Below are 23,984 nucleotides of genomic sequence, written 5' to 3' on the forward strand. Positions count from 1 at the left end.
TTATAAAAGTTCTGTAACATTTCATAAAGTTTATTGAGTTGGATCACGTGATGTTCGGTTGGCGAGCTTCAGAAAAGGTCACGTGATTTCCGGTTAGGGCACACAGGGATCATCGATGCTCACTGGTTTTTGCGTTGCATTGTGGGAATTTTTAGGGAACGAACGTTCCAGTGCACTGAACGGATTTTGCGATTAAGACAGCCCTTAAAATGGCCGACTCCCTGATCAGTGCCCTGACTACTGAACAAGGGAGCTGATTGAGACACACGGTATAAAAAGAGCCGGACTGCCATCACTAAAATGTAGAGCCGGAGCTTGAACCGAAAGAACCGAATCTATGGAAAGAACCGGACTGCCCATCACTAGTTAACACGTTAATGCTGCCAGTCCAAAATGACTCGCAGAACCCAGTCCAGGATGACCCTTTGTTATTATTCGTTTTGAGAGGCTCTTATCATTTTTACTAATACTTCAAACAAATCAAAATAATATACATTTATTCAGTCCAAATATAAAATTACATTTATTCAAAAGATCATTAAAATGAATAGCCTACAGGTTTCAAAAGGCACCTATACTGTTTAAGTCAAAGCCTGCTAGGTTATTATTATTATCATTTGTCCAAGAATTACAGAAAAAATACACAAACTGAAAATACAAAAGAATTTAGCAATTGTTCAAAAATGTATTCATGTGATTTTTTACATTAATGTTGTAAAATAAATGAGTCCATAATAACCGTAATAACCGTACAACCGTGATTATTTATCAGACTATAACCGTAACATTAAAATCTATAATCGTTGCATCCCTAGTGTGAACGCAGCATTAAACTATTTTAGTGGTCTCAGACGTTTGTACACGACTGTGGATGTTTGTAACAGTAACCTATCATCATAAGATGTTTTCCAAATGTAAAAGTTATGTTCACCCTTTTTATAATCATGTCATGGCATTCATATTTGTTCAATACTGTGTGAAACGTGGCAGTGAATCAGATCATGACCGTGTTTCTTGTGACATACAGGATTCTCAGAGCAAGCAGAGTGGTTACAGTATGCACCAGCTGCAGGGCAATAAAGAGTTTGGCAGTGAGAAGAAAGGCTATCTCTTTAAGAAGAGTGATGGGTGGGTTTGCATACTAATCCAAGAGGAATGCAGTTATATATTTTTATGTTTTAAAGACATTTCTGTATAGTGTGCTTAATTGCCTCTTAATAGATTCTAATGGGGCTGGCAACACTTTAATGGATCGATTTAACATTAAGATGCTGATTCGGATCACTAATTACTAAAATACCTGTAAACACAAGTAGTGCCACAATTCCCCATGTTTTTTCATAACACTCAACCTTTTTCTCTTCTGCTCCAATTATATTTAAGATGTGAAGAAAGGGTTTTTCTTTTTCTCTTCTCTTGTAGGCTCCGTAAAGTATGGCAGAGGAGGAAGTGTTCAGTGAAAAATGGCATCCTCACTATCTCCCATGCTACAGTGAGTACTACACAACATATAAATCCATTTTTTTTTTTTTTGTCAAAACATCTTTATTATTATGTTATCATGTTATTATTTTGTTTTATGGTGCTACTTAGCTGTATTTTTTAAGTTATGAAGGTTTAAATCAAAACCAACCAACTGCAGTTGCAATTAATTGGAATGCACAACCAAAAAACGAGATTTCTGAACAATTAAAAAAAACGGAGTTATCTCGTTTTGCAACGAAACTCTTCATATATATATATATATTAAAAACGTATATCTTGTAATTCACTGTCCAAAAGTCGCTTTGGATAAGTGTCCTCCAAATACATAAATGTATTTGTGCTTGGGATGGTAACCTTTGGCAGTGGGTGTGCTGGGCTAGCCAATAATGAGTAATAATGTGCAGTTGATGGTGGGACTTATTACAAACACAATGACCAGATGTAAATAGCCTTTTGAATACGGCACAACAAAACACAATATACTGACGCAAAACGTCATGCAGACAAAGCACATTGTTTAAGCATAGTGAATTTGAGGTTGGCTTTTATTTTTATACCTGTGAGCAGGATGAGTCTGAAGAGCAATGTGGAGAGCTACTACTGAAAAATAACCCTTGAAGTCTATAAATCTGTCTCTGAGCTCTGAATAATTGTTTGTCTAACACACAAGTCTGGCCAACACTAATCGATGGCAGACACTAAAGTCAAATTTATAGTCGTGCGTAGGTTCTACGTCGTAGGTTATCCGTAGCCTGACATGCACCTTGCAAAATTTTTAACAGAGCATCAGTTCTACGAGGACCGCAAGCGCTGTGATTGGTCCACTATAACCCCTCCCGTCAGGTAAAAAAACTGCGTCATAGGGATTTTTGTTCGCGACGGCGAGAACAAAAATGGACCAAGTTGAGGAGTGATTTAACTCAAACTGCAACAAAAGTCGCTGTTTATTTACTTCCATCATTGCTGGTCTTTTCAAAACATACACAACAAGTTGCTGTTTCTTCTTCAATTGTGGGTTAAACATGCCAAGCTGCTTCTTCATTGAAGGTTGCGCTGCTACTGTGGTTACATGCATGGATACTGCCTACCAGCGGTCTGCATGTGTGTTTGCACGTCAACACAAAAGTCTAAATGAAAACCGACGTAGGACCTACGCACAACTATTATGAGCCCTTAACCAAGTAGGAAGCTTACTGTCAGAAACTCAAATATAGTGGCAGTTTTGTAATTTTGCACATTATGTTTGTAACTTTAACTTCAGTGTTCAAAGCGTACATATACATGCTAGACAAATATTTCTTTGTGCGTTACTTTGTGAATGTTGTGTTTACAAAACGGTCTCACTTTGGCACTCCTATATCTCAGTTGCAGTATAAATGCGAGTTGGGGATGGTGAGTTAGTGCTGTCCAGTTGCCATAGAAACATGCAGTTTGACTCATAGACTAATGATATTAATGTGAACAGGACCCAGCATGCTCCTGCTGCAGGTGGTCTATGAGGATCATTTTGTAATCTGTTGCTCAGCAGACATTGTGTTGAACGATTGCTTTTGCACTCAGTATGCTCATATTAATCCTGATAGTGTTTTAATGTGCTGCAGTTTTGCATGAGCTCTGTTTTTCACAATGTAATCCATCTTAAAACTGATAGCAAGCTTTTTATTACAGACAGAATGTCATCAGGGTTGTTACAATAAGATGTTATATAATGTACATGATTGTTTCTAGCATATGGGTGAATATATAATTGAAGAGTTTCGTTGCAAAACGAGATAACCACAGTTTTTTTAATTGTTCAGAAATCGCGTTTTTTGGTTGTGCATTCCAATTAATTTCAATGCAACTGCAGTTGGTTTGTTTTGATTTAAACCTTCATAACTTAAAAAATACAGCTAAGTAGCACCATATAACAAAATAATAACATGATAACATAATAAAAAAACATGTTTTGACAAAAATGTTAAAAATGGATTTATCTCGTTTTGCAACAAAACTCTTCAATTGCAGGTACATTTGGTGTCCAAAGTCATTTATTCTTTTTTTTGTATATTTTTTGCCAATTTTTTGCCTTTATTTAAACAGTGATAGAGGAGAGGACAGGAAAGTACAGGGAGGAGAAAGGGTTTGGGATCGGCAAATGACCACGAGCCGGGAATCGAATTCGGGTCGCCGACTTTAGTCCCTGACTAAAATGCATGTTTGAGCTGTCTTAATTTATAAACACCTTGTAATGACATATCTTAACATATTTCAGGGCCATTGTTTTGCCTTTGGGTTTGTTTTGTGTAAGGTTTGTTTGTAAAAACTACTTAAATGTACTAATATAACTAAGGCTTAGTCCTGGATTAATCTAAATATTGTCCAGAAAACTGCCCCAGGCCACAACAATACAATATTTTCTGCAAAAAAGTGTCATATATAGCTTTATACCACGGGTCTGTTGAATGCTGCATTCTGATTGGCTGAGAAATGTTCTATGGGTGTTGATTATTTTTCTGTAAACCGCACACCTATCTTTTCAAATGTCTTAAAAATAGGCACCAGAGCAATGTTTGTGGTAACCGTGGTATAAGCGGAATAATTGACTCCGGTCCTTTGAATTATTTGAAAATAATGCACACCTGCGGTGTAACGGCACTCCGCTTCGCGTCGTGCCGCATTACCACTTGGTGTGCATTATTTTCTTATAATTCAATGGCCCGTCGTCAATTATTCCTTACGAAAATCATGATTTACTGTTCACACTTCTGCAATATTTCAAAGATTTTGATATACGGTATTGTGCAAGCCTATTAATGACATGAAATTGATCGGCCCTCTATTTTTGTTTTATGTTTTGTAAAATTGTACATACTTATTACAGGGTTCCCACACCTTAGTTAACTTCAAATTTAAGGACCTTTCAAGCATTTCGATATGAATCAACATTTGCATACAGAAGCGAACAGTTTAGCATGTGTGCTTAAAAAGTCTAGAATTTTTATGAAATTATCCTACACTACACAGGGAATAATATAGATTTTTTTTCCAGAAAACTTCTTGCATAAAATAGATTCAATGACCTGTATATATGTATGTATATTTTCAAAAACTTCCCAGGGCCTTGAATTTTTTCATTAAGATTTACAAACTTTCAAGGACCCGTGGGAACCCTGTTATTAAATTATCTGTCACACTGATATGTCTGTTAAACTGCCGGTCACTTCTTCAGTAATTGTCCATTTTCCTCTGTGTCCAGTCTAACAGGCAGCCGGTGAGACTGAATCTGCTGACCTGCCAGGTTAAACCCAGCGGAGAGGATAAGAAATGCTTTGACTTGATCTCTCGTGAGTGGCCACGCGGCACGAATTTGCCCCACCAAACTATAGTACACAGTATTTTCATCCATGCCAAGTGCTAGCAAGCCTAACTCCATTACACAGACAGAGAGCTCTAAGTGCAGTGTACAGTGACTGATAACATAATGCACTTCTCCTATAATAACACCATCTCTTTCTCTCTTCAGATAATAGAACTTATCATTTCCAGGCAGAGGATGAACAGGAGTTTGTAATGTAAGTGTGTCAATCGTAACGTTTTTCACCCTGTTGGTGCTCTGCGGAAATTGAATGTCTTACTTTTTTGTCTTGTTTTCTAGTATAAATATCTAAAAACCTTTAAATCAATATATGAAGAGTTTGCTTCCAAAATGCAATAAATCCATCTTGACTAATTTGGGTAAAAATTTGTTTTCTATACCAAGAAAGTGAAAAGATGAAAACCACTATTTTCTGTTACAAACTTTCACATAGCATCTTTAGGTTATAAAAACATAAAAAATTCGAATCCGTAATTTGATTTTCAAAAATGTATTATAAAACTGATTATTTTTTTCCGCAAAATGCAATAAATCCATGACAAGTTTTTTTTCCAAAATGCTATATATCTATTGAATCAATGTATAAATGTGCATTCATCTTTGCCATGTTATATTCATTTAGTTGACTAGTGGTATACACTGATAAAAAAGAAACATTAATTGCATTAATCAAAACACTTACTTTGTCATATTAAGAACACATTGCTGCTGTCATCCTTGGGATGTCGTCGCTGAACTTTATTGACAGCGATCAGCTGTAAAATGTTTTGGTCCTGCTCCATTTTCATTGACTTTAAGTAAAATAATGGTAAGTTTTTCATAAGATCCGCTGGGGTCAATGTGTTAGCATGACAGAAGCTTGATGCTGTCGGGAGAACAAGCACCAGCCGGCATTTTTCCTTCACCCGAGTGGCTTACGTTTCTTCCCCGCCACAGAAAACCACCACAGGTTTTTCAATGCCATCAAAAGTATTATTTTGTTTTTGTTTGTTTGTTGATCACAAAAACTAGGATTCCATGTGTATTTAACGTGCCGCCATTGTTGTTAACAATGCGTGGAATGGTGCGCTGTGATTGGTTGAGAGGATTTATTGCATTCTGCAGAGAAAAAGAACTGGTGTTTATTGTGTTTTGGGAAAAAAGGGAGAAAAGATGACAGAGTAACATGGCGGATATCGGATTTTGCGTAAAATTAAGAATTTACTTTTTAATACTGACCTGATACAATACTGATTTTTACGGGCCCCTAAGGGGACATGGAGCAAAAATGTAATAAAGTAAAGTTTCACTTGCACACGTGATAGTTTCACGTGCACAAGCAAAAGTTAAACAAAACTTCTGCACATGAAGGTTTCGCGTGAGCACATGAAAGTTTCACGTGAGCACATGAAAGTAAACTTTAGATTTTTTTACTCCAATGTCACCTTAGGGGCTCGGTAGATTTTGGTGGTAACTAATTTAAAAAAAAAAAATGCATTCATCCCATTTTGGAACCAAACTCTTTATTTATTTACTTGAGAAGCAAAATGACCTAAACCATTAAGTTATTGCTTAAAACAGGTTTAATTAAAAAAAGTATTAAATTCAACTTAATTCAATAAACTTTTTGGGGACAGTTAACCCAAAAATGAAAATTCTGTCATCATTTACGGTACCCATTGACTACAGTAGGAAAAACAATTACTATGAAAGTCAAATACTACAGCCAACTGCGTGTTTACCATCTATGATCAAAATATCTGTTTTTGTGTTCAGCATAATAAAAAAGATACAGGTTTAGAACAACATGGGGAAGAGTAAATAAATGTTTAATTTTTTTGGTAAACTATCCCTTTAATTCAAGTTCCCACTGGCAGATATTTTCTCTTGTTTTAAGCTTAAACTCTTTTTATTTTTACTTAATACTTAATATATTGGGTTATTTTGCTTATCAAGTAAATATATCATGATTTTTATTTTAGAATTTAGATATTTATACTGGAGATCAAGACAATAAAGTAAGACAATATTTTTTGTGGTGCAAATGTTGAGTTGAATGAACAGCTATATCTAGTATAAACAAACAGCTTTTGTGGACTAAACGCAACTTCTTGTAGATTTCCACACAGAAATCAATAACAACAGATTTCTTTTAGAGTAGTTTATTTCTGATAACAAGGGAAATAAATGACAAGTAATTACCTTCGTTCATATATTATATATCACGCGTATCAACTATTACACCGAAATAACGTATGAATGTATTGTAATGTAATATTAGCTGCATGTCCTTAAATTCCTGCCTGCCTGCCAAGCCTCTCCACACAGTTGTTTACAGAATATAAATCAGTGTTTGTGTATAAATACCGATCAGTGATGTTTTTCACATAACATTGCATTTGGCAGTGTGCATGAGATTAATCCATATGTACGTGCATGTGTGATGTGCAGATGGATCTCAGTGCTGACTAACAGCAAGGAAGAGGCTCTGAACATGGCTTTTCGTGGTGAACAGAGCGCTGGAGACGACAGCCTGGAAGACTTGACCAAAGCCATCATTGAAGACGTACTACGCATGCCTGGAAATGAAGTCTGCTGTGATTGTGGAGCACCAGGTGAGCAAAGTCTTTTTACAGATACAGACTTATCTGCTGCATCCGACACTTGGACTCGATCTGTGCAGCAAAGTATCCAAACCGAGTTTCATAGATTCAAGCACCACCCTGTGGCTTTAAAGTGAATTGCAGGAAGTGTAATTTAACAAGTGTAATATTTTTGTTCATTCTGCCTTAGAGCCTAAATGGTTATCCACTAACCTCGGCATCCTGACCTGCATCGAGTGTTCAGGGATCCACAGGGAAATGGGAGTCCATATTTCACGCATTCAATCCATGGAGCTCGATAAACTCGGGACCTCTGAACTCTTGGTAATTTAAGCAAAAATCTTGCTATTTATAAACAATACAGTGAATATATTAAATATTAAAATAAGTATTATTGTCCTTTTATTTTATATGTCAGCTGACAGTGAGAAAGCCTAAAACTGTATATAATTGTTATATAATGTATATATAATTGTATTCGCTATACTTGAACTTGGTGTCATATAATGCAAATAATGCATAAACAAGCATTTATAGTTTTGCTTATAATCCTGTGTGGATCTCTCAACAGCTGGCTAAAAATGTGGGTAACAGTAGTTTTAACGAAATATTGGAAGGCAATCTGCCGAGTCCATCACCGAAACCAACACCATCAAGTGATATGTAAGCACATGTACAGTCCTACTGACTTTTGCTATTATAATGTCTTCGGTTTTTTTAATAAAAGTAGACATTTATAAAAGGTTTGTGCTTTGAAACAAACCCCTTCAGGACCGAAAGGAAGGAGTACATAAACGCTAAGTACGTGGAGCACAGATTTGCTCGGCGGACAGCAACTACAGCCACAGCCAGACAGGGCGATCTGTACGAGGCCGTGAGGACCCGAGACCTGATGGCCCTTATTCAGCTCTATGCGGATGGAGTGGAGCTAATGGACCCATTTCTAGAGGCAGGACAGGTATTGAACTATGGGGTAAAGATTAATATATATGTATCTCTCTCAGGGGTTTTTCTCCTCCTAGGAGTTTTCCCTCTGGACTAGCCAGGAGGGGTTTTTTTCATCCCTTGGAGAGTCCGCCACCTTTGGCTTAACTTACTACTTTACTGTGTACGTTACATTATTACTACGCTCGCTTTTCTTTGCTTTTCCTACATCTATTAATGTAAAGCTGTATAAATAAAATTTAATTGAATTGAAGAATTATGTGTTACTAATTTGGTAATAATAGAATAGTCACTAGTAAGGGGCTTCCTGTATCTGCATTCACACCTCCTGAAGTATACGAAAGGCTTTTTACAGCATCAATAGGAATAACTGAGTGATTTTATATCAAGCAGTCCTGGTTTTGACTATTACTGCCAACAGGACCCAGGAGAGACCGCTTTGCATTTTGCCGTGCGGACAGCAGACCAAACCTCACTGCATCTGGTGGACTTCCTCGTCCAGAACAGGTAGCAGACTGTATATTGCGTAGTGTGCATTATTAGATGGCTAACAATCATTAAGGAGGGATGATAATGTGACTTTGTGTGTACAGTGGAGCTCCGGATAGACAGACAGAGAGTGGAAATGCGGCTCTGCATTACTGCTGCACATATGAGAAGCCAGAGTGTCTCAAACTGCTGCTCAGGGGAAAGCCATCTATTGATCTGGGTAAGTGCAAACATCATTGCTGTGTTATCTTTAGACTGCCTTGGTGTATATATACACCAATATACTTTAACACAATTCAAATTTATTTTAGAAAAATTTGTAAATACTGTACCACAATTCGAATATCACATTATTTTGCATGCTTCCGCTTATCGCATTTTTTTTCAATACCGCACAGCACTATTCTGCACCAGTAAGCTGTACATATAGACCTGTAAAAAGCTGAATTACTTGTATGCTGCTCTGAATGCTTGGAGGCGTATTCTCATACTTCACATACTTTTCTATTGCACTGTAATATCTCACAGGTGTATCCTCCACACCTTAACCGCAGGCTTTGGTTTTTGCAGTTTGCTCGAATGTATCAATTACCCACACTTGTAATTCGTGCATACATAAATTGTGACTGAATCTGAATTATTGAAATGCTAAGACTGTCGTGTGGTCTGTTTCAGTGAATCAAAATGGGGAGACAGCTTTGGACATAGCCAGACGATTAAAAAATACACAGTGTGAAGAGCTAGTAAGTGTCATTCATTTTTTTCTTTGTTGTTGACATTGCTTTTTAAATTTCCAAAAAGAACTTACCATAGATGTACTAACTGAAAACATGCTGTTTTATGGCATTAAAGGAATAGTCTACTCATTTTCAATATATACATCCCTCTATCATCTGTGTGCGTGCACGTAAGCGCTGGAGCGCGCTGCGACGCTTCGATAGCATTTAGCTTAGCCCCATTCATTCAATGGTACCAATCAGAGATAAAGTTAGAATTGACCAAACACATCAACGTTTTTCCTATTTAAGACGAGTAGTTATACGAGCAAGTTTGGTGGTACAAAATAAAACGTAGCGCTTTTCTAAGCGGATTTAAAAGAGGAACTATATTTTATGGCGTAATAGCACTTTTGGGAGTACTTCGACTCGGCGCAGTAACACCCTCCCTCTCCCATTATGAGAGTGAGAAGGGGAGCAGACTTTTCAGGCGAGTCGAAGTACTCCAAAAAGTGCCACTACGCCACAAAACATAGTTCCTCCTCTAAATCCGCCCAGAAAAGCGCTACGTTTTATTTTGTACCACCAAACTTGCTCATATAACTACTCGTCTTAAATAGGAAAAACGTTGATGTGTTTGGTCACTTCTAACTTTATCTCCAAATGGTACCATTGAATGAATGGGGCTAAGCTAAATGCTATCGTAGCGTCGCAGCGCGCTCCAGCGCTTACGTGCACGCACACAGATGATAGAGGGATGTATCAACAATTCTTAGTTAAGGTAATAACATATTTTAATATTGAAAATGAGTAGACTATTCCTTTAATGTGAAAGAGGACGCGTGTATTAGGTTCATGGTTTTGTGATTGAATGTGCAGCTGGTGGAGGCAGCGGCTGGCAGGTTTAATCCTCACTTGAATGTGGAGTATGAGTGGAACCTACGACTGGAAGAAATCGACGAGAGCGATGATGATTTGGATGACAAGGTCTGTATGCTTAACAAAAGCTTTGGTTTGGCCAATACACTTACATAATTATCCTAAATACAAGTTGGTTCCTCTTTTTTGCATAGATGTTTGCATATACTGTCATTGAGTTAACGTTCGGAACGTGTTATTTTTCACAGCCCAGTCCAGTGAAGAAGGAGCGATCTCCCCGACCTCAGAGTTTTTGTCATTCCTCAAGTGTATCTCCTCAGGAGAAACTGACTCTGCCAGGGTATATAGGACACAGGGACAAACAGAGACTCTCCTACGGAGCGTTTGCCAATCCCGTCTACAGCACCTCCACCGACACGCCCGCATCTCCCGTATCAGAAGGCCCCACAATAGCCAGCAAGACGACGGCAAAAGGTACCTCACCAGATCAGATAAGAGCGCATGTACCGCTGTTAACAAAGAGCAACCCAAGCATGCAGAAAGTTTGCATGTATCTAACAGCTTTGCATTAACTCTAATTGCGGGGGAGGTGTGATGTTGCATCTGTACGTGATGAATGGAGGCTAACCCTGGGTTGATCGTTTCGATAAGGGACGGTACTTTTTTCAAACTGAGGACAGCAGCTACTCTAGGTCTTGAAAATATACAGAAATCCTCTCACACCAAGACCACTGTTTGCTTGAACTAAATTGGAATGTGTAACCTTTGGCTGTGTGGTTTCATCTCATCTCCAGCGAGTGTTTTTGTGTCATTTTCTTGTTTATTTGCAGGGATGCAAACTTGTCACCTTTCAGCGAAACTCACAGTTTTTGGATACAAAATAGATCATTGTAATTCGTCTACATTTTTTGTCATTTCATTTGCTGCCGAAGTTTATGAAATCAGTGTAATTTTTGGCTTACATCTACACAGTCATCACTAAGCAACACATAAAGGCGCAGCGGTTTGTTTGCCTTGAAGGAATGGCGCAGCAAGTATTGGGCGATATGCCCCATTTTGAGATGGGCAGTGGTGGGGCAGTAGTTTACTCATTTATTTATTTGTTCATTTTTCTACTTATTTATCACAAATCACTTAATTGATGGACAAAAAAGGCTGATTTACTCTAAGGGCAACACTGTCATGAGCGTAACCTCATTATGTTTTGTGCCATTTTTGCCTTTATTGATAGACAGTAGTTTGAAAGTAGAAGGTGGAGAGAGGGGTATGGGATCGGCAAAGGACCTCGAGCCGGGATTCGAACTTGGGTCGCCGGAAGTGTGTTTGCACCATATGTCGGGGCACTGCCCAGTGCCTACTACATCATCGGCTCCGACAGAGCGTAACCTTTTTAAAACTGATGTCATAAGTCCGAGCGCGTCATTAAAGTTCACGCTTTCAGAAATTTTCCGCGTGCCAGGGTCCGGGAAAAACACACGTTCAGGTCCGAGCAAGAGTCCAAGACACGCTACACGTTACAAGTTTTTTCGCGCAAAGTGAAGCCCACAAACCCTCTCATACGAGGAAAAGCATGCAATGTGCATGTTAATGTGAAACTATGATAATAATAATACTATTTTGACAACTATCATCATAAAAAGCCCGCTATCTGCAATATGTCTGACGATTGTCAATACATGATACTATTGTCTATCGGCACAACCTTAGCGCAGACCCAAGAAAATGCGTGGTAAGTTAACACATAGTTCAGGTAGTGACAACCACAGTCAGCGCATTTATGTAGAAGCCTTGCTGCTTGTCTGTCACGTCTCCCGTCACCCTTTAAGCACTGTAACAGAGATGACAGCAAACTGCTTTATAAGGGGCCGTTCACATGTCACGCCTAAAAACTCGTGGAAAATGCAAGGCGCGTAGGTTCTTGTCACATGACCTGGCGGTGTGCTTGCGGCATTCTGAAAGGTTGAGATGTTTTTAAATCAATGCGGACGCTCCTGAAAAAAACGGCCGCGTCATACCGCAACGCTTCCATTATGAGCGAGCAAATAACGAACTTGAGCGCCGAAAAAACGCGATATGTGAACCACCTCTAATGCTAAGTACATACCAAACGCAGGGCATCGCATTACTCGCCCTAGATTACTCGCGGGATTTAACTTCGTGTCATGCAAATTTTTCGCTCAAGTTGAATATTTTCAGCTTGGGCGAAGACGCGGTTAAGGCGAATAGCACGTTTTCGAGGTAAACGTGCCGCCCATATCGTGTCATTTGCATCGGCCCACGCAAGGACACGTCTGATTGCGTCTTTGCATTGACTTTGTATGTAATCTACTCGCGCAAATCGTTGAACTCGTGTCTGGTGTAAACCCACGGTAACGCAGTGAGCAGTGCGTAAACGGGGTGTGTTAATGGATGCACACCATGCACGTCAGCAGCGTATACTTACGTAGCAGGAGTGGCGTTGAACTATTTTTGGTGCGCTGCTCATGCTTAATTAAAGTGACAGCTGCACTGTTTATAGTTTAAATGCTCGTGGATCAATGCAAAAAAATAAATTTTACCACAAAATCATAAATGTGATGCCAAGTGTGTTTTAAACAGTCACCATGACTTTCAGCAATTTAATAGAAAGCAATTAAATATTAAAAAACACACTGTTGCCAGAAGAATGTGCTGTCATTAACTCTCTGCCCTGCACTAAATGAATCCTCATCTCTTAATAACCTTCAGAGAAACCTTTTTATTGTAAACTTTAGAGAAACAGATTGGATAATGTACCATGGGCTTTTTATGCCTTGTAAACATGTCTATATCTGTCATTACACAAAATACAGTTATAAAAACTACACTGACAGTCAAAAAGCATCTTGAAAGAAGTTTTGCTCATAAATGTCTGCAAAATAAATTAATATTAACTTGATATTTTTGTGCTACTGGTGAACTGTACAGTGCACGCTGTAAACGCAGCCGGTGTGAAAGGACAATGGCCACGTGCGGCAAACACTCTCCTCACACGCTGCTTACCCTACGCACTGCTCATGTGTGCGGTATGAAACTAGCGTATTGCTTTGCACAGCAGATCTCCCTTCACAGTAGCTGCGTTATATAATTTTATTTTCAACATACAAGCATTCATAGATGGCATGCCATCATGCAATAGCAACTGTCCTGTGAAACATACCCATCTGAGTTTTGTGTTTGGTTTTTAGTACAACACTGCGCATAAAATCACGCCTTATGTTCTATCCTAAACACTTTTAGGACTATCGATTTATGTGTAATAAATAATATTTACAGTACAAATTTTCAATAATAACTTATTTGAATAATAATGTGTATATATAAACTGTGACTTGTTTTATATGTACAGTATATTGGTTATTTATATGTATCTAGCTCGAGCTCGCACTTTTTCACTCCTGATGAGTTTGCATCCCTGTATTTGGGGTTACTGTACACTCGATTATCTATGAAGTGAGCGTAGCTGTTCCCTTATGTTCGGGCGTATTCAGGCTCTACCTCGAACCCAATCACAACGTCAGCTCGTCTCTCTTTCAGCTCCGCCCACCGGACCGCCCACCTCCCTGCCTCTGGGTTCTCAATCAAGTGTAGGAGGGAGCTCCACTCTATCTAAGAAGAGAGCTCCTCCTCCACCTCCTGGACACAAGCGTGCCCTCTCTGACCCCCCCAGCCCCGTGCTGCATGGCCCCCAAAGCAAAGGTGCGTCCAGGTGCCAACACCTCCGTTTTGTGGTCTTTACGCTGGCTCTTAAGACATAATTAAGAGACGCCAGCACCTCTGTTGAACAATAGGAGGATAATACTTGCAATTTTGTTGGTCTGTTACTATTGGTGGTGTTGGTGTGAAATGGGTAGGTATAAATTAGGACATCTTGACCTCAAATGCCTTATGAGAATTGATACTGTGTGTAATTGATGAGAATTTCTAGGATGTTAATACAATAAGATGTATTTAGTAGTTTCTCTTTCCTCACCCCACAATGAGAGTTAAAATATTTCACTTGTGGCTGCTTTCTTTTTGTTTTGACATTGTGAGCTTTGCATTTATGAATTAGAATAGCACATTTCTTTATGTTGTGTTTTTGCATAATACGCACAAATATTTTTTTTACTATTTTAATACAATCAATAGTTTAAAGGTAATGTGTTTCTGCTTGTGTCACCATGCGAGCCAGACTCATTACACAAATCACCTTTACAATATATAAGTAACATCAATGAAGGTCATGGGAAAGTGTGACATAGTGAAAGGTCTTGTTAGGATCTTCTCATCTCTGTCGTATCACTTTTAAACCTCTTCCATCTTTTTGTTTTGAACCTCACAGGAAGTGAGTCCACACCTTCTTCTGCAAACCGGACGTCCCCTGCCAATAAGTTTGAGGGAATTCAGCAGCAACAGAGGTGCTGAACCACACTGACTTTTAGCTAAATTAGATTAGAAACTAACCTGACATTGCAAACCTGAATTTTTTATAAAAAAATTTGTTAATACAATACATTGATGTGTTATTCACTTGAACCGTTTTATTTTAGCACTACTTCTATGAACACAAAAGCAACATTTGGCCCACGAGTTCTTCCCAAACTACCTCAAAAAGGTACATTTTAACTGCCATTAACTACTAAGAAGTTTTTTTTTATCTAAATTATGTAATCTAAAAGTTTTGTTAATCGTTGATGGTCATATTCTTTCAGTGGCACTCCGAAAGATTGACACAATCCACCTCCCTTCAGTGGACAAGACCAGTCCAGGACCCGATGTGCTGCCGAAAACCCCGCAGGCCCAGGACGCGCCCCCCATCAGAGCGTCAGATTCAATAACTAGACCCACAGAACCCCCTCCTAAAATTCCCCAAGCCGCAGAGCGCTCGCTGCCACTCGAGGTGCCACAGAAACCGCACGTCTCCGACCTTCCCCCTAAGCCGCAGCTGTCGGATCTTCCCCCGAAACCCCAACTATCGGATTTACCACCAAAACCTCAGCTTTCTGACTTACCCCCAAAACCACAGCTTAAGGATCTTCCCCCTAAGCCGCAGCTCTCAGATCTTCCAGCCAAGCCTGCGGTGTCTTCTGCGGCTGAACCCGCACAGAGGCAGCTGACGCAGGAGGAAACGAGTCCGAAGCCCCAGCTGACAGAAGTGCAGTCCTCCAGCCAACAGGAGGAGCTCTCACCCAGACAAGCAAGTGAGGATACAAACGGCACACCTGCGGGAGCTGTGGAGATGCCGGTACCTATGCCACGAAAAATAAACATAGTAGTGAGTAAATTCTATTATCATCACATTTTATTATAGTAGTCCAATTACATACAGTATGTACATACTACAGTAACTACATACTACAAGACAGTGGTGGCTGGTGACTTCTTTATCGAGGGCTCACGATGCAAAACTCATCATGAGGCTCATCATGTCAAAATGTGTTCAGCGCGTCATGTGAACCTATGTGCATCACGTGTCATGTCATCTCATCATGTGTTATCAGAGTTTAGTGTTAAGTTAGTGTCTTGCGTGTGTTTTGTGAACGTAAGCGTCTCTTTTATCATACATCCTTTCAACGCGTGTGAAGCAGGCAGGTATTTTGATGTACATAGGTTTTTATGATGCACATACAGTAGGTTCACATGACGCACGAACACATATTTTGACATGACGAGCCACACACATGACACCCCAAACACATATTTTTAATTTTGCGCCCCTCGGAAGGTAAGTCACTGGCCGCCACTGCTACAAGACCATTTCATGGTACTACTGCAAATTCTCTATGTATTTACTATTTTGCATTTATGGTATTATTGCATATTCTCTATGTACGTTACATGTAATATTCTCATCTTTTTATGGGCCTTTTCCATGCTGGAAAGGCTATCTGTCCTCAGTCATATTCCTTGACTAAATGTCCTATAGTCTCAGGAAAATTAGATAACTAGATTACATTCTTTTGTAACTATTAAATTTATATAAAATTTGCAATAATACCATGTTTGCTATTTTATATATTTCATATTTTTTAGTAAGTATTTTTCGTGTAAAGCTACTTGTGCAACACAAAACCCATATAGATGCATTTAAATTGAATTAAAATTAATTGAATTAGTGTATGAACGAAATTTTATGTTATTCTATAAATGTTGTAAGCTGTCATTTTTAAATTTTGGCTTTACCACCCAAAAACTTTTTTTGCAGGGAAAAAACAAAATCAAGCGCGTGAAAACCATCTACGACTGTCAAGCAGATAATGATGACGAGTTGACGTTTGTGGAGGGAGAGGTCATAATTGTTACAGGAGAAGAGGATCAGGAGTGGTGGGTGAGTACAAATTTACCAGCACTTCATTATATACAGCTTTGTATATAGTTAACCTCAAATTGAAAATTTTAACATTAGTAACCCGTCCTCAAGTAGTGCATATATCTTGTGCACTTTATTCTAAGTTGTCTGAAGCCATACAATTGCTTTGTTTCATATTGTGTGTACAGTCGCTTAACCCTCTGGTGTCCGACCATTTTGGGACACTGGCAGAGGTTCTGAAATGCTCTTACATTTGGTCTTTTTTCATTTGCTTCAAAACATATTAATGTCTAATATCACATAACACTGTATTCAGCACAAACTGTGCTAAAACAATATATGAGTAACATGTGTGTACATGTTTGTATTTGTAAGTAAATTATATTTATGCGTGGCTAGTAAAAAAAGAAAAAGAAAAGTTGCTTAAATAAAGCCAAGGAACACATCCTTAACATTTGTTCACAAACAATAAAGTTCTCTACTCTTGTAGAGTTGAGAATTTGCTACAAAAAGATGTAAAAAACATTTTACCCACTCATTCACATGAAACAATACATCGATTTAAGTTTATGGTCCATTTTGACATGTACGCGGGGGTCCGCGTATAGTGTGTGTGACGCTATTTTCGTCATCAGAAAGCACTGCCAGATTTTTTGAAATCCTGTGTATATGGTACACCTAGGTCACATATGCACTGCGTACAGGAGAATGTAGTATGTAGCCTTGGAGATCGTTGCATTTTGTCGCAAGGCGTATGCGTCGAATGTCTGCGTACAGGTACAAGTCAAATAAACTATACCTTGCACGGCTATGCGTTCAATCATCCGCGTACGTTCGCGTACACGTAAAAACAGACTATACTCCAGGCTGAAATTAAAGCAAGGAACCTGACCTGGGGCCTCATTTATAAAGCATGCGTACGCACAGATTGGCAGATTTCATTTGCGATTTATAGACGGTTTCATCGGACGCACGAGCGGTGACGCGATACGCGTCTGGTCCGACCTTTACTTTCGGTTTCAGTTTTTTTAATGGTCTGACTATTTGCTAAACTGAACTCTTGAACAAATACCTCGTCGAAAATGATGAATGTTTTGGTTTCCTAGGTAACCTATGTTACTTTTTGCTTGTTATATAAATAAACTACGTTTAAAGTACTTTGTTGTATTTATTCTTAGCGGAGTTTACCGGAAGTTACGTGTAGACCACGGATGCCGCTTGTTTACGTTGTTACTGCTGAAACCGTCTATAGATTTATCTGAAAGAAAGGGGTACGCACGTTTTCTGTGCATACGTTCGTTTAATCACACGTACACATTTTTGATAAATGATTGTAAGATCAAATGTAGGATGGTTTATACGCAGCATTTAATAAATGAGGACCATGAACCTTTATGGACTATTTCTACTACACTCTTAAAACGAATGTGTTAAAATAACACATCTTGTGTCTACAGACAACACATCTAATGTCTAATCTCTGTGTTATTTTTGGAACAACACACTTTGTGTTGTTTTAACACATCTTGTGTTGTCCCTTTTATTTATATGAACACAAAATCAACACAAAATGACACATAATGTATTAAAATAACACATAATTTGTTAAATAGTTTAACACAAAACAATGTGTTAAAATTAACACATCCTTTCTTAGAGTGTACTAACATCTACTTTCAATGAAAAACAGCAGCTTAATATCTAATAGGTTAAGTCAGGGGTCTTCAACGTTTTTTGGGTCGGGGACCCCTTAGATGAGAGAGGCATGGAGCAGGGACCCCCTAATACTAAATGTGTAAAACAGAGATATTTAAGTAGGCAGTAAGGTATGAGAGGCTGCCTTTTCGTATAGGCACAACGCAAAGTGGAGTAAAGTACAACTGATGACCAATCAGAATCAAGGACTGGAACTGTTTTATATATAAAAACAAACCATATTGTCACACAGCCATGATACTATATTAACATGTATCATTTTTTTTTGTTAAAGTAGAGTTTGTTTTTATATTAATATAATAATAATAAAAATAATAATCAAATAATATTATTTTAAGGTATTTGCAGTGTAATATATTTTCATTTTATTGTGAATTGGACAAGGGCTTTCAGTTTATAAAGATGACTGATCATGGTGAATGGCACAAATACTCTCTATTCTGGTGGGGATAGAGGTTGTGCTACTTTATAATTTTGAGGTCTGTTGCCTTGCTCGTGTATCATCATTGTCACGAGTTTGAGTAACGCAGGTTTATTTTCTGCATAGCTTCATATCAGACTCAGGAGAACAACATACAACGAGTCCGAGCGCATCTCTTTGGGGCAACTTTTTGAGAGGCGGATTTCAACTTGACTATAAATCTTGCACAAAGCACCATCACAGCGCGCGTTTCATTCATTTTTAAAATCGAGCGATAGTTTTGTCACAGTTTAAAATGCAGACGCGGTGTGGTGTAATTAATTTACTTTAAATCTGAACCGCGTGAAACAGCCGTCCAAGTTCAGAAATATAGAAGAGACAACATCGCAATGATTCTGAAATGACATTCTAAAAGAAAGACACACATAAGATTTACCTGTTTTATGATGACATTTCTGTCGCTACTGCTGCTTCCTGAGTGGACATTTATAATCTTTAGATATTTTATTTTGGTCCGCTGGCTAAACTGAACCCACGCCTTCAAACCTATGCGGCCACGCACGTGCACAACTTAAAGGTAACGTTTTGTACATGTATTTTAAATTTGTAACCAAAAAATAGCTTGTAGTTAAACATCATTTGGCGGACCCCGTGCAGTTCCGTCACGGACCCCCTGGGGGCCGCGGACCCCCGGTTGAAGACCCATGGGTTAAGTGACACGAGAGCTTGTAGATATTAAAGGAATAGTTTACACAAATATGAAAAATCTTTCATCATTTTCATCACTCTCATGCTATCCCAGATGTACTTTATATGATTTTCTATCACCAAAACAAAGTGTGCAAGTCAATTCAATAACCGATCCCTGGAGTAAAACAGTTCAGGGCTTTGACTCAACTCGGATGGGGAATAGGTGGATACTAATATATCTCATGAGGGCCACCTGTGAGGTGGACTTTTTAATATTTTTAATATTTCTTATGCTTTATAACTGCATAATTCCCTTATTTGGTATACATGGCTCTATGAATATGCAAATTAGCATCCACCTCTACTCAATCTCACAGCTCAGACCATAGATATGAATATGCAAATTTGTCCCTGCCTCCACCCTTTTCGTATGTGAAAATAGATGCTAATTTTGGTAGTTTCAGACACATAACTGCCAAGTCCGGTTTCACAAAGCTTAAACTCTCAAACATTAAGCTGTGATGGGAAACAGCATTTTACCATTCAAAATGTGCACACTGTACACAAAATACTACCTTGTATATTTCTTTCTTCAAAAGCACAAACAAATAATTTTATATTGAAATGCCATCATGTAATCTTCTTAAAATTCTATAGGGGTCAACATTAATCCAAAAAAACACCAGTGGGTTTATAGATGCATTCTGAAAAGAAATTATATTTGTCAAAGAAAACAGATAATACACATACAGATCAGCATGGTAAAATCAAACATTACATCTCATTGGTTCTTCTTGTGAAAAAACATGCATGTGACAGCTTGTCACTTGACATAGTCAGGTTTTGTATTTGTGTTACTTTATTGTGTTGCCTTTATTCTTCAATGTTTTATGTCTTTTTACAGATCGGGCACATAGAGGGGCAGCCTGACCGGAAAGGGGTCTTCCCAATGTCCTTTGTGCACATTCTGTCAGACTGACAGTATAAAAGAGGCAATGGTGAGGCTCTTTAACTAGCACAAGCTCCGCTCTCTCTCTCTCTCTCTGGCCTCACACACTGAACTGCGGGCATTGCCTCTGTACATAGCTGCTGAAATCCAAACAGTCTATAGACAAACAAAACATGAAGTATCAAACCCATGCGCCCTTAATCCTCAAGGGTGAAATGTGTAAACTGTGTATTGTTCATAAACTGTGTTATCCTGCCTACCAGTATTATCGTAGCCATGGCAACCCAGCATGCCAAACTGGGTTTGCAGTAGCTATACTTGGAATCTAGCACTTAACATGTATGCTGTAACTTTGTGTATGTGTACACATATAGAATAATATGTATGTCCATTTTAAGTGTGTCTTCTTTGTACATACATACCGTATGCACAGATGTAAGTGTATATTTATGTACGTATGTATAATGTACAAGTGTGCAAATGTATGTTAACCCTGCTTGCTTATGGAGTGACATTTTAGTGTACTGTTTAAAAGAAAATCATCTCTTGAATTTTTGGAAGGAGTAAATGATAATACAATACAATTGAGTTACTATAATGGTGTGTTGAAATTCCCAGCATAGTGGCATGCTGATCAGGGATCAAAACCAAAATGTAAAGGTTTTCATCTTCTCATCTCCTGTACAATCAAAATATGCATTCGTTAAGTTTGCATCGCTTTGAATTATTGGTGCGACAGGACAAAGCCAGACGTCATCTTTATTCTGAAGGCCTCAATGAGATAAAGACTTGTTTTAAGAAAGTGCTTCTAGAAATGTTACCTCTTTATACCCATATTCTCTTAATATGCATCTACGGTATGCATAATTATGGGAGGACTGATTGTTCCTCTCCCAATGTTGGTTAATGCCAAAATTGATGCCTCAGCAGCTCTGGGAAAGTGTCCTTGTCAATCTTGTTTTATTAGATCATACAGTTTACCCGGTCTCTGGATGTTATACAGGAAGTCATGCATAAATAAGTTTACATGCTCTGACCTTTCATTCACACATGGATATATGATCAGTCAAAAGTTGTTGGCTTTGTATAAAAACTGATCAAGAACACAATCTGTTTAAGATTGGTTAGGATGAGATTTTTCGTTTCGCTTACAGTGACTGTGGAATGTGATTTCTTGTGGTTTTGTTTTTGGGTTTGAATTGAACTCCAAGGGAACATAGCAGTGAGTGACTGAATCTGTATGATTCAGAATGAACTAACGCTGCCTCTTACATTCTCTTTACCCTATCAGGGAGACCAGCATTCACTTGGTTTTTAACTATTATTGTATTAACAAAAGATGATGTATTAATGAATGCCACCTGTACTATATTTGATGATGATAGTATTTGACATTTATAGGGCTAAAGTGTTTTAGCATGGAGAGGGGTGTACCTTTTCCCTTCAAGTTTATTATTTCCTTTTGTTTGTTTTAGGACGTTTATGTTAATGAATAACAACTAAAGGATTCATAACAGGTAATCAGCACAAGAAACTCAATAAAGGTGTAGGAGCAGGTGTTTCTGTCCAGATCAATCCAGCACATCTCCAGCGGGATTCTGATTGGGCGAGTATTGTAACATATCAGCTGATGTTTGGAAACAGTTAAATGGCCAACAACACATGAATAAATAAACTGGATTAAGTCCTAATGTAACTTTTAGGATGTATTTTGTCATTCTTATTGTTTTTTGTCTGTGTTTGCTGCACTGTACGTTCAGTCAGAAAGAACCCACAATTGGCTATCAAGTTTAAGATCTTTAAATAAAGACTATGTTGAAACGCTTTAGTCTTCATTATTTCTCGTCATGCATATACACCACCAACTTTTTAAATGGTTTTCAAAGCAGATGTACAGTAGGGTCATCCTACAAAATGAGTGCCATATGTGCCCCTTATATTCATAATAATTACGCATTTTTATATGCATAAAAATGACTTCAACAATGAATAGCTGATGCCTGCTTTGTAATAATATAGACATTATTTACCACACAAGTAAAAATCCTGTAAAATATGTTTTTCTATCATGTGAAGGGATGTGTTTTTGGTCCACTTTTCAATACTCTGGATTGTTTTATGGTTAAAGGTGCCAAAGAATGCATTGAAATAATATTTTAAATTGTTTTTTGATATTTACATAGAAGGTATATAACTTTATTAAGTCCAAAAATTATCCAGAAATGTTTTCATCCATTTACAACCCTAGGATTTTTCCTTTAAATGAAATGGTGTATTTTGCCCTATTTGGAAGGGTCATGAATAATAATGTTGAGCTCTGCTCTGAGGCTCATGCCAGTAGCCCACATTAGTAAACTAGAGTGGCCATTCGTGCCAGTTCCGCCGGACACGTCCCGAACAGGATTTGGGGTGCGTTCTCTGGAAGTCGCGTTGGCCGACCGCATACGTCATCAAGGTTTGATATTTCGGGTTCAATTTCAGAAAAGCAACCGCAACATTTCAAGGTAAGAACTACAATGATTGTATGTCTTAAAAGAAATAAATCTTAATTTTCTAATGTATTTTATCTGAAATGTGAGAACCTCGATGACGTATGCGGTCAAGCAACGCGACTTCCGGAGAACGCACCCGAAATCCTGTTCGGGATGTGTCCGGCGGAACTGGCACGAATGGCCACCCTATAGTACACAGACCTTATGTGTTTGAGCCGGTATCAGACAAAAATAAAATTTTGAGGAACAACTAATTGTTTGGAGATTGTTAATGGACTTTTCTGAGTGGTAACTTTGTGTTTTTTTCCAGTATGGACCTGCAAAACGTAACTGTAAAGTCAATAATAGAACTTTAGCCTAAACGTTAGCATATAGCGCTAATTCAGCAGTCACAACTTTGTTTTTAGCATTTTAACAACTGTAATTAATTTAATGTGTAATTTCATGTTGGAGGCGTACATCTCGACTGTGACGTCACAGTCAGTGTTATATTGAGATCAGTCTTGTGAATGCACGAGGTGGAAGGAGGAAACAGTAGTGTTTGAGGCTTACAATATGTCATTACCATGTACAGAGCTCTTAATATTAATGCCTAGGTAAATAAATGTTTTTACTCAATGGCACCTTTAACTTAGGTCATGGGTAACTAGAGAAATCTAGGATAATTAGCAAATATGCAAATGTAATGAAAACTAAATACTGAGAAATAAAAGCAAACATTTTGTCTATATTTACTCTAAAACTATTATTAATACATAATGTCAACATATAAAGTTATGTCTCAATTTTATGCATCATCCCAACTGACAGTCACAGTGTTTATGAAATGATAAAGTTTCACCTATTAGTAGTAAGCCGTCCGTTACACCAGTGTTTAAACGACCGAAGCACAATGATGAAAAAGCGACACGAAAAGACGCAGACAACGTATTTACTGTAGCTTCCTAGCTTC

General features: G+C 38.2%; 1 protein-coding gene across 2 annotated transcripts in view; it reads left to right on the plus strand.

The window, feature by feature from the left end:
- asap1a (ArfGAP with SH3 domain, ankyrin repeat and PH domain 1a) overlaps positions 1 to 22,364 on the plus strand; it is a 63,783-nt gene extending 41,419 nt beyond the window's left edge. Inside the window, exons 12-30 of one of the 2 annotated variants that reach the window (XM_055201893.2) lie at positions 1,028 to 1,128; positions 1,423 to 1,492; positions 4,724 to 4,811; positions 4,991 to 5,039; positions 7,274 to 7,437; positions 7,616 to 7,749; positions 7,997 to 8,088; positions 8,197 to 8,383; positions 8,792 to 8,877; positions 8,964 to 9,079; positions 9,535 to 9,602; positions 10,455 to 10,562; positions 10,703 to 10,928; positions 14,010 to 14,171; positions 14,797 to 14,872; positions 15,005 to 15,069; positions 15,167 to 15,729; positions 16,660 to 16,782; positions 20,496 to 22,364. In XM_055201893.2, coding sequence (XP_055057868.2) covers positions 1,028 to 1,128; positions 1,423 to 1,492; positions 4,724 to 4,811; positions 4,991 to 5,039; positions 7,274 to 7,437; positions 7,616 to 7,749; positions 7,997 to 8,088; positions 8,197 to 8,383; positions 8,792 to 8,877; positions 8,964 to 9,079; positions 9,535 to 9,602; positions 10,455 to 10,562; positions 10,703 to 10,928; positions 14,010 to 14,171; positions 14,797 to 14,872; positions 15,005 to 15,069; positions 15,167 to 15,729; positions 16,660 to 16,782; positions 20,496 to 20,570 — 2,553 coding nt within the window. In that variant the 3' untranslated portion in view covers positions 20,571 to 22,364. The remainder of the gene's footprint in view (positions 1 to 1,027; positions 1,129 to 1,422; positions 1,493 to 4,723; positions 4,812 to 4,990; positions 5,040 to 7,273; positions 7,438 to 7,615; positions 7,750 to 7,996; positions 8,089 to 8,196; positions 8,384 to 8,791; positions 8,878 to 8,963; positions 9,080 to 9,534; positions 9,603 to 10,454; positions 10,563 to 10,702; positions 10,929 to 14,009; positions 14,172 to 14,796; positions 14,873 to 15,004; positions 15,070 to 15,166; positions 15,730 to 16,659; positions 16,783 to 20,495) is intronic. The other variant, XM_055201894.2, reaches the window with a different exon arrangement.
- Positions 22,365 to 23,984: the final 1,620 nt, after the last annotated feature.

This window comes from Misgurnus anguillicaudatus, chromosome 2 (assembly GCF_027580225.2).
Source record: "Misgurnus anguillicaudatus chromosome 2, ASM2758022v2, whole genome shotgun sequence".
Classification (NCBI taxonomy): Eukaryota; Metazoa; Chordata; class Actinopteri; order Cypriniformes; family Cobitidae; genus Misgurnus; species Misgurnus anguillicaudatus.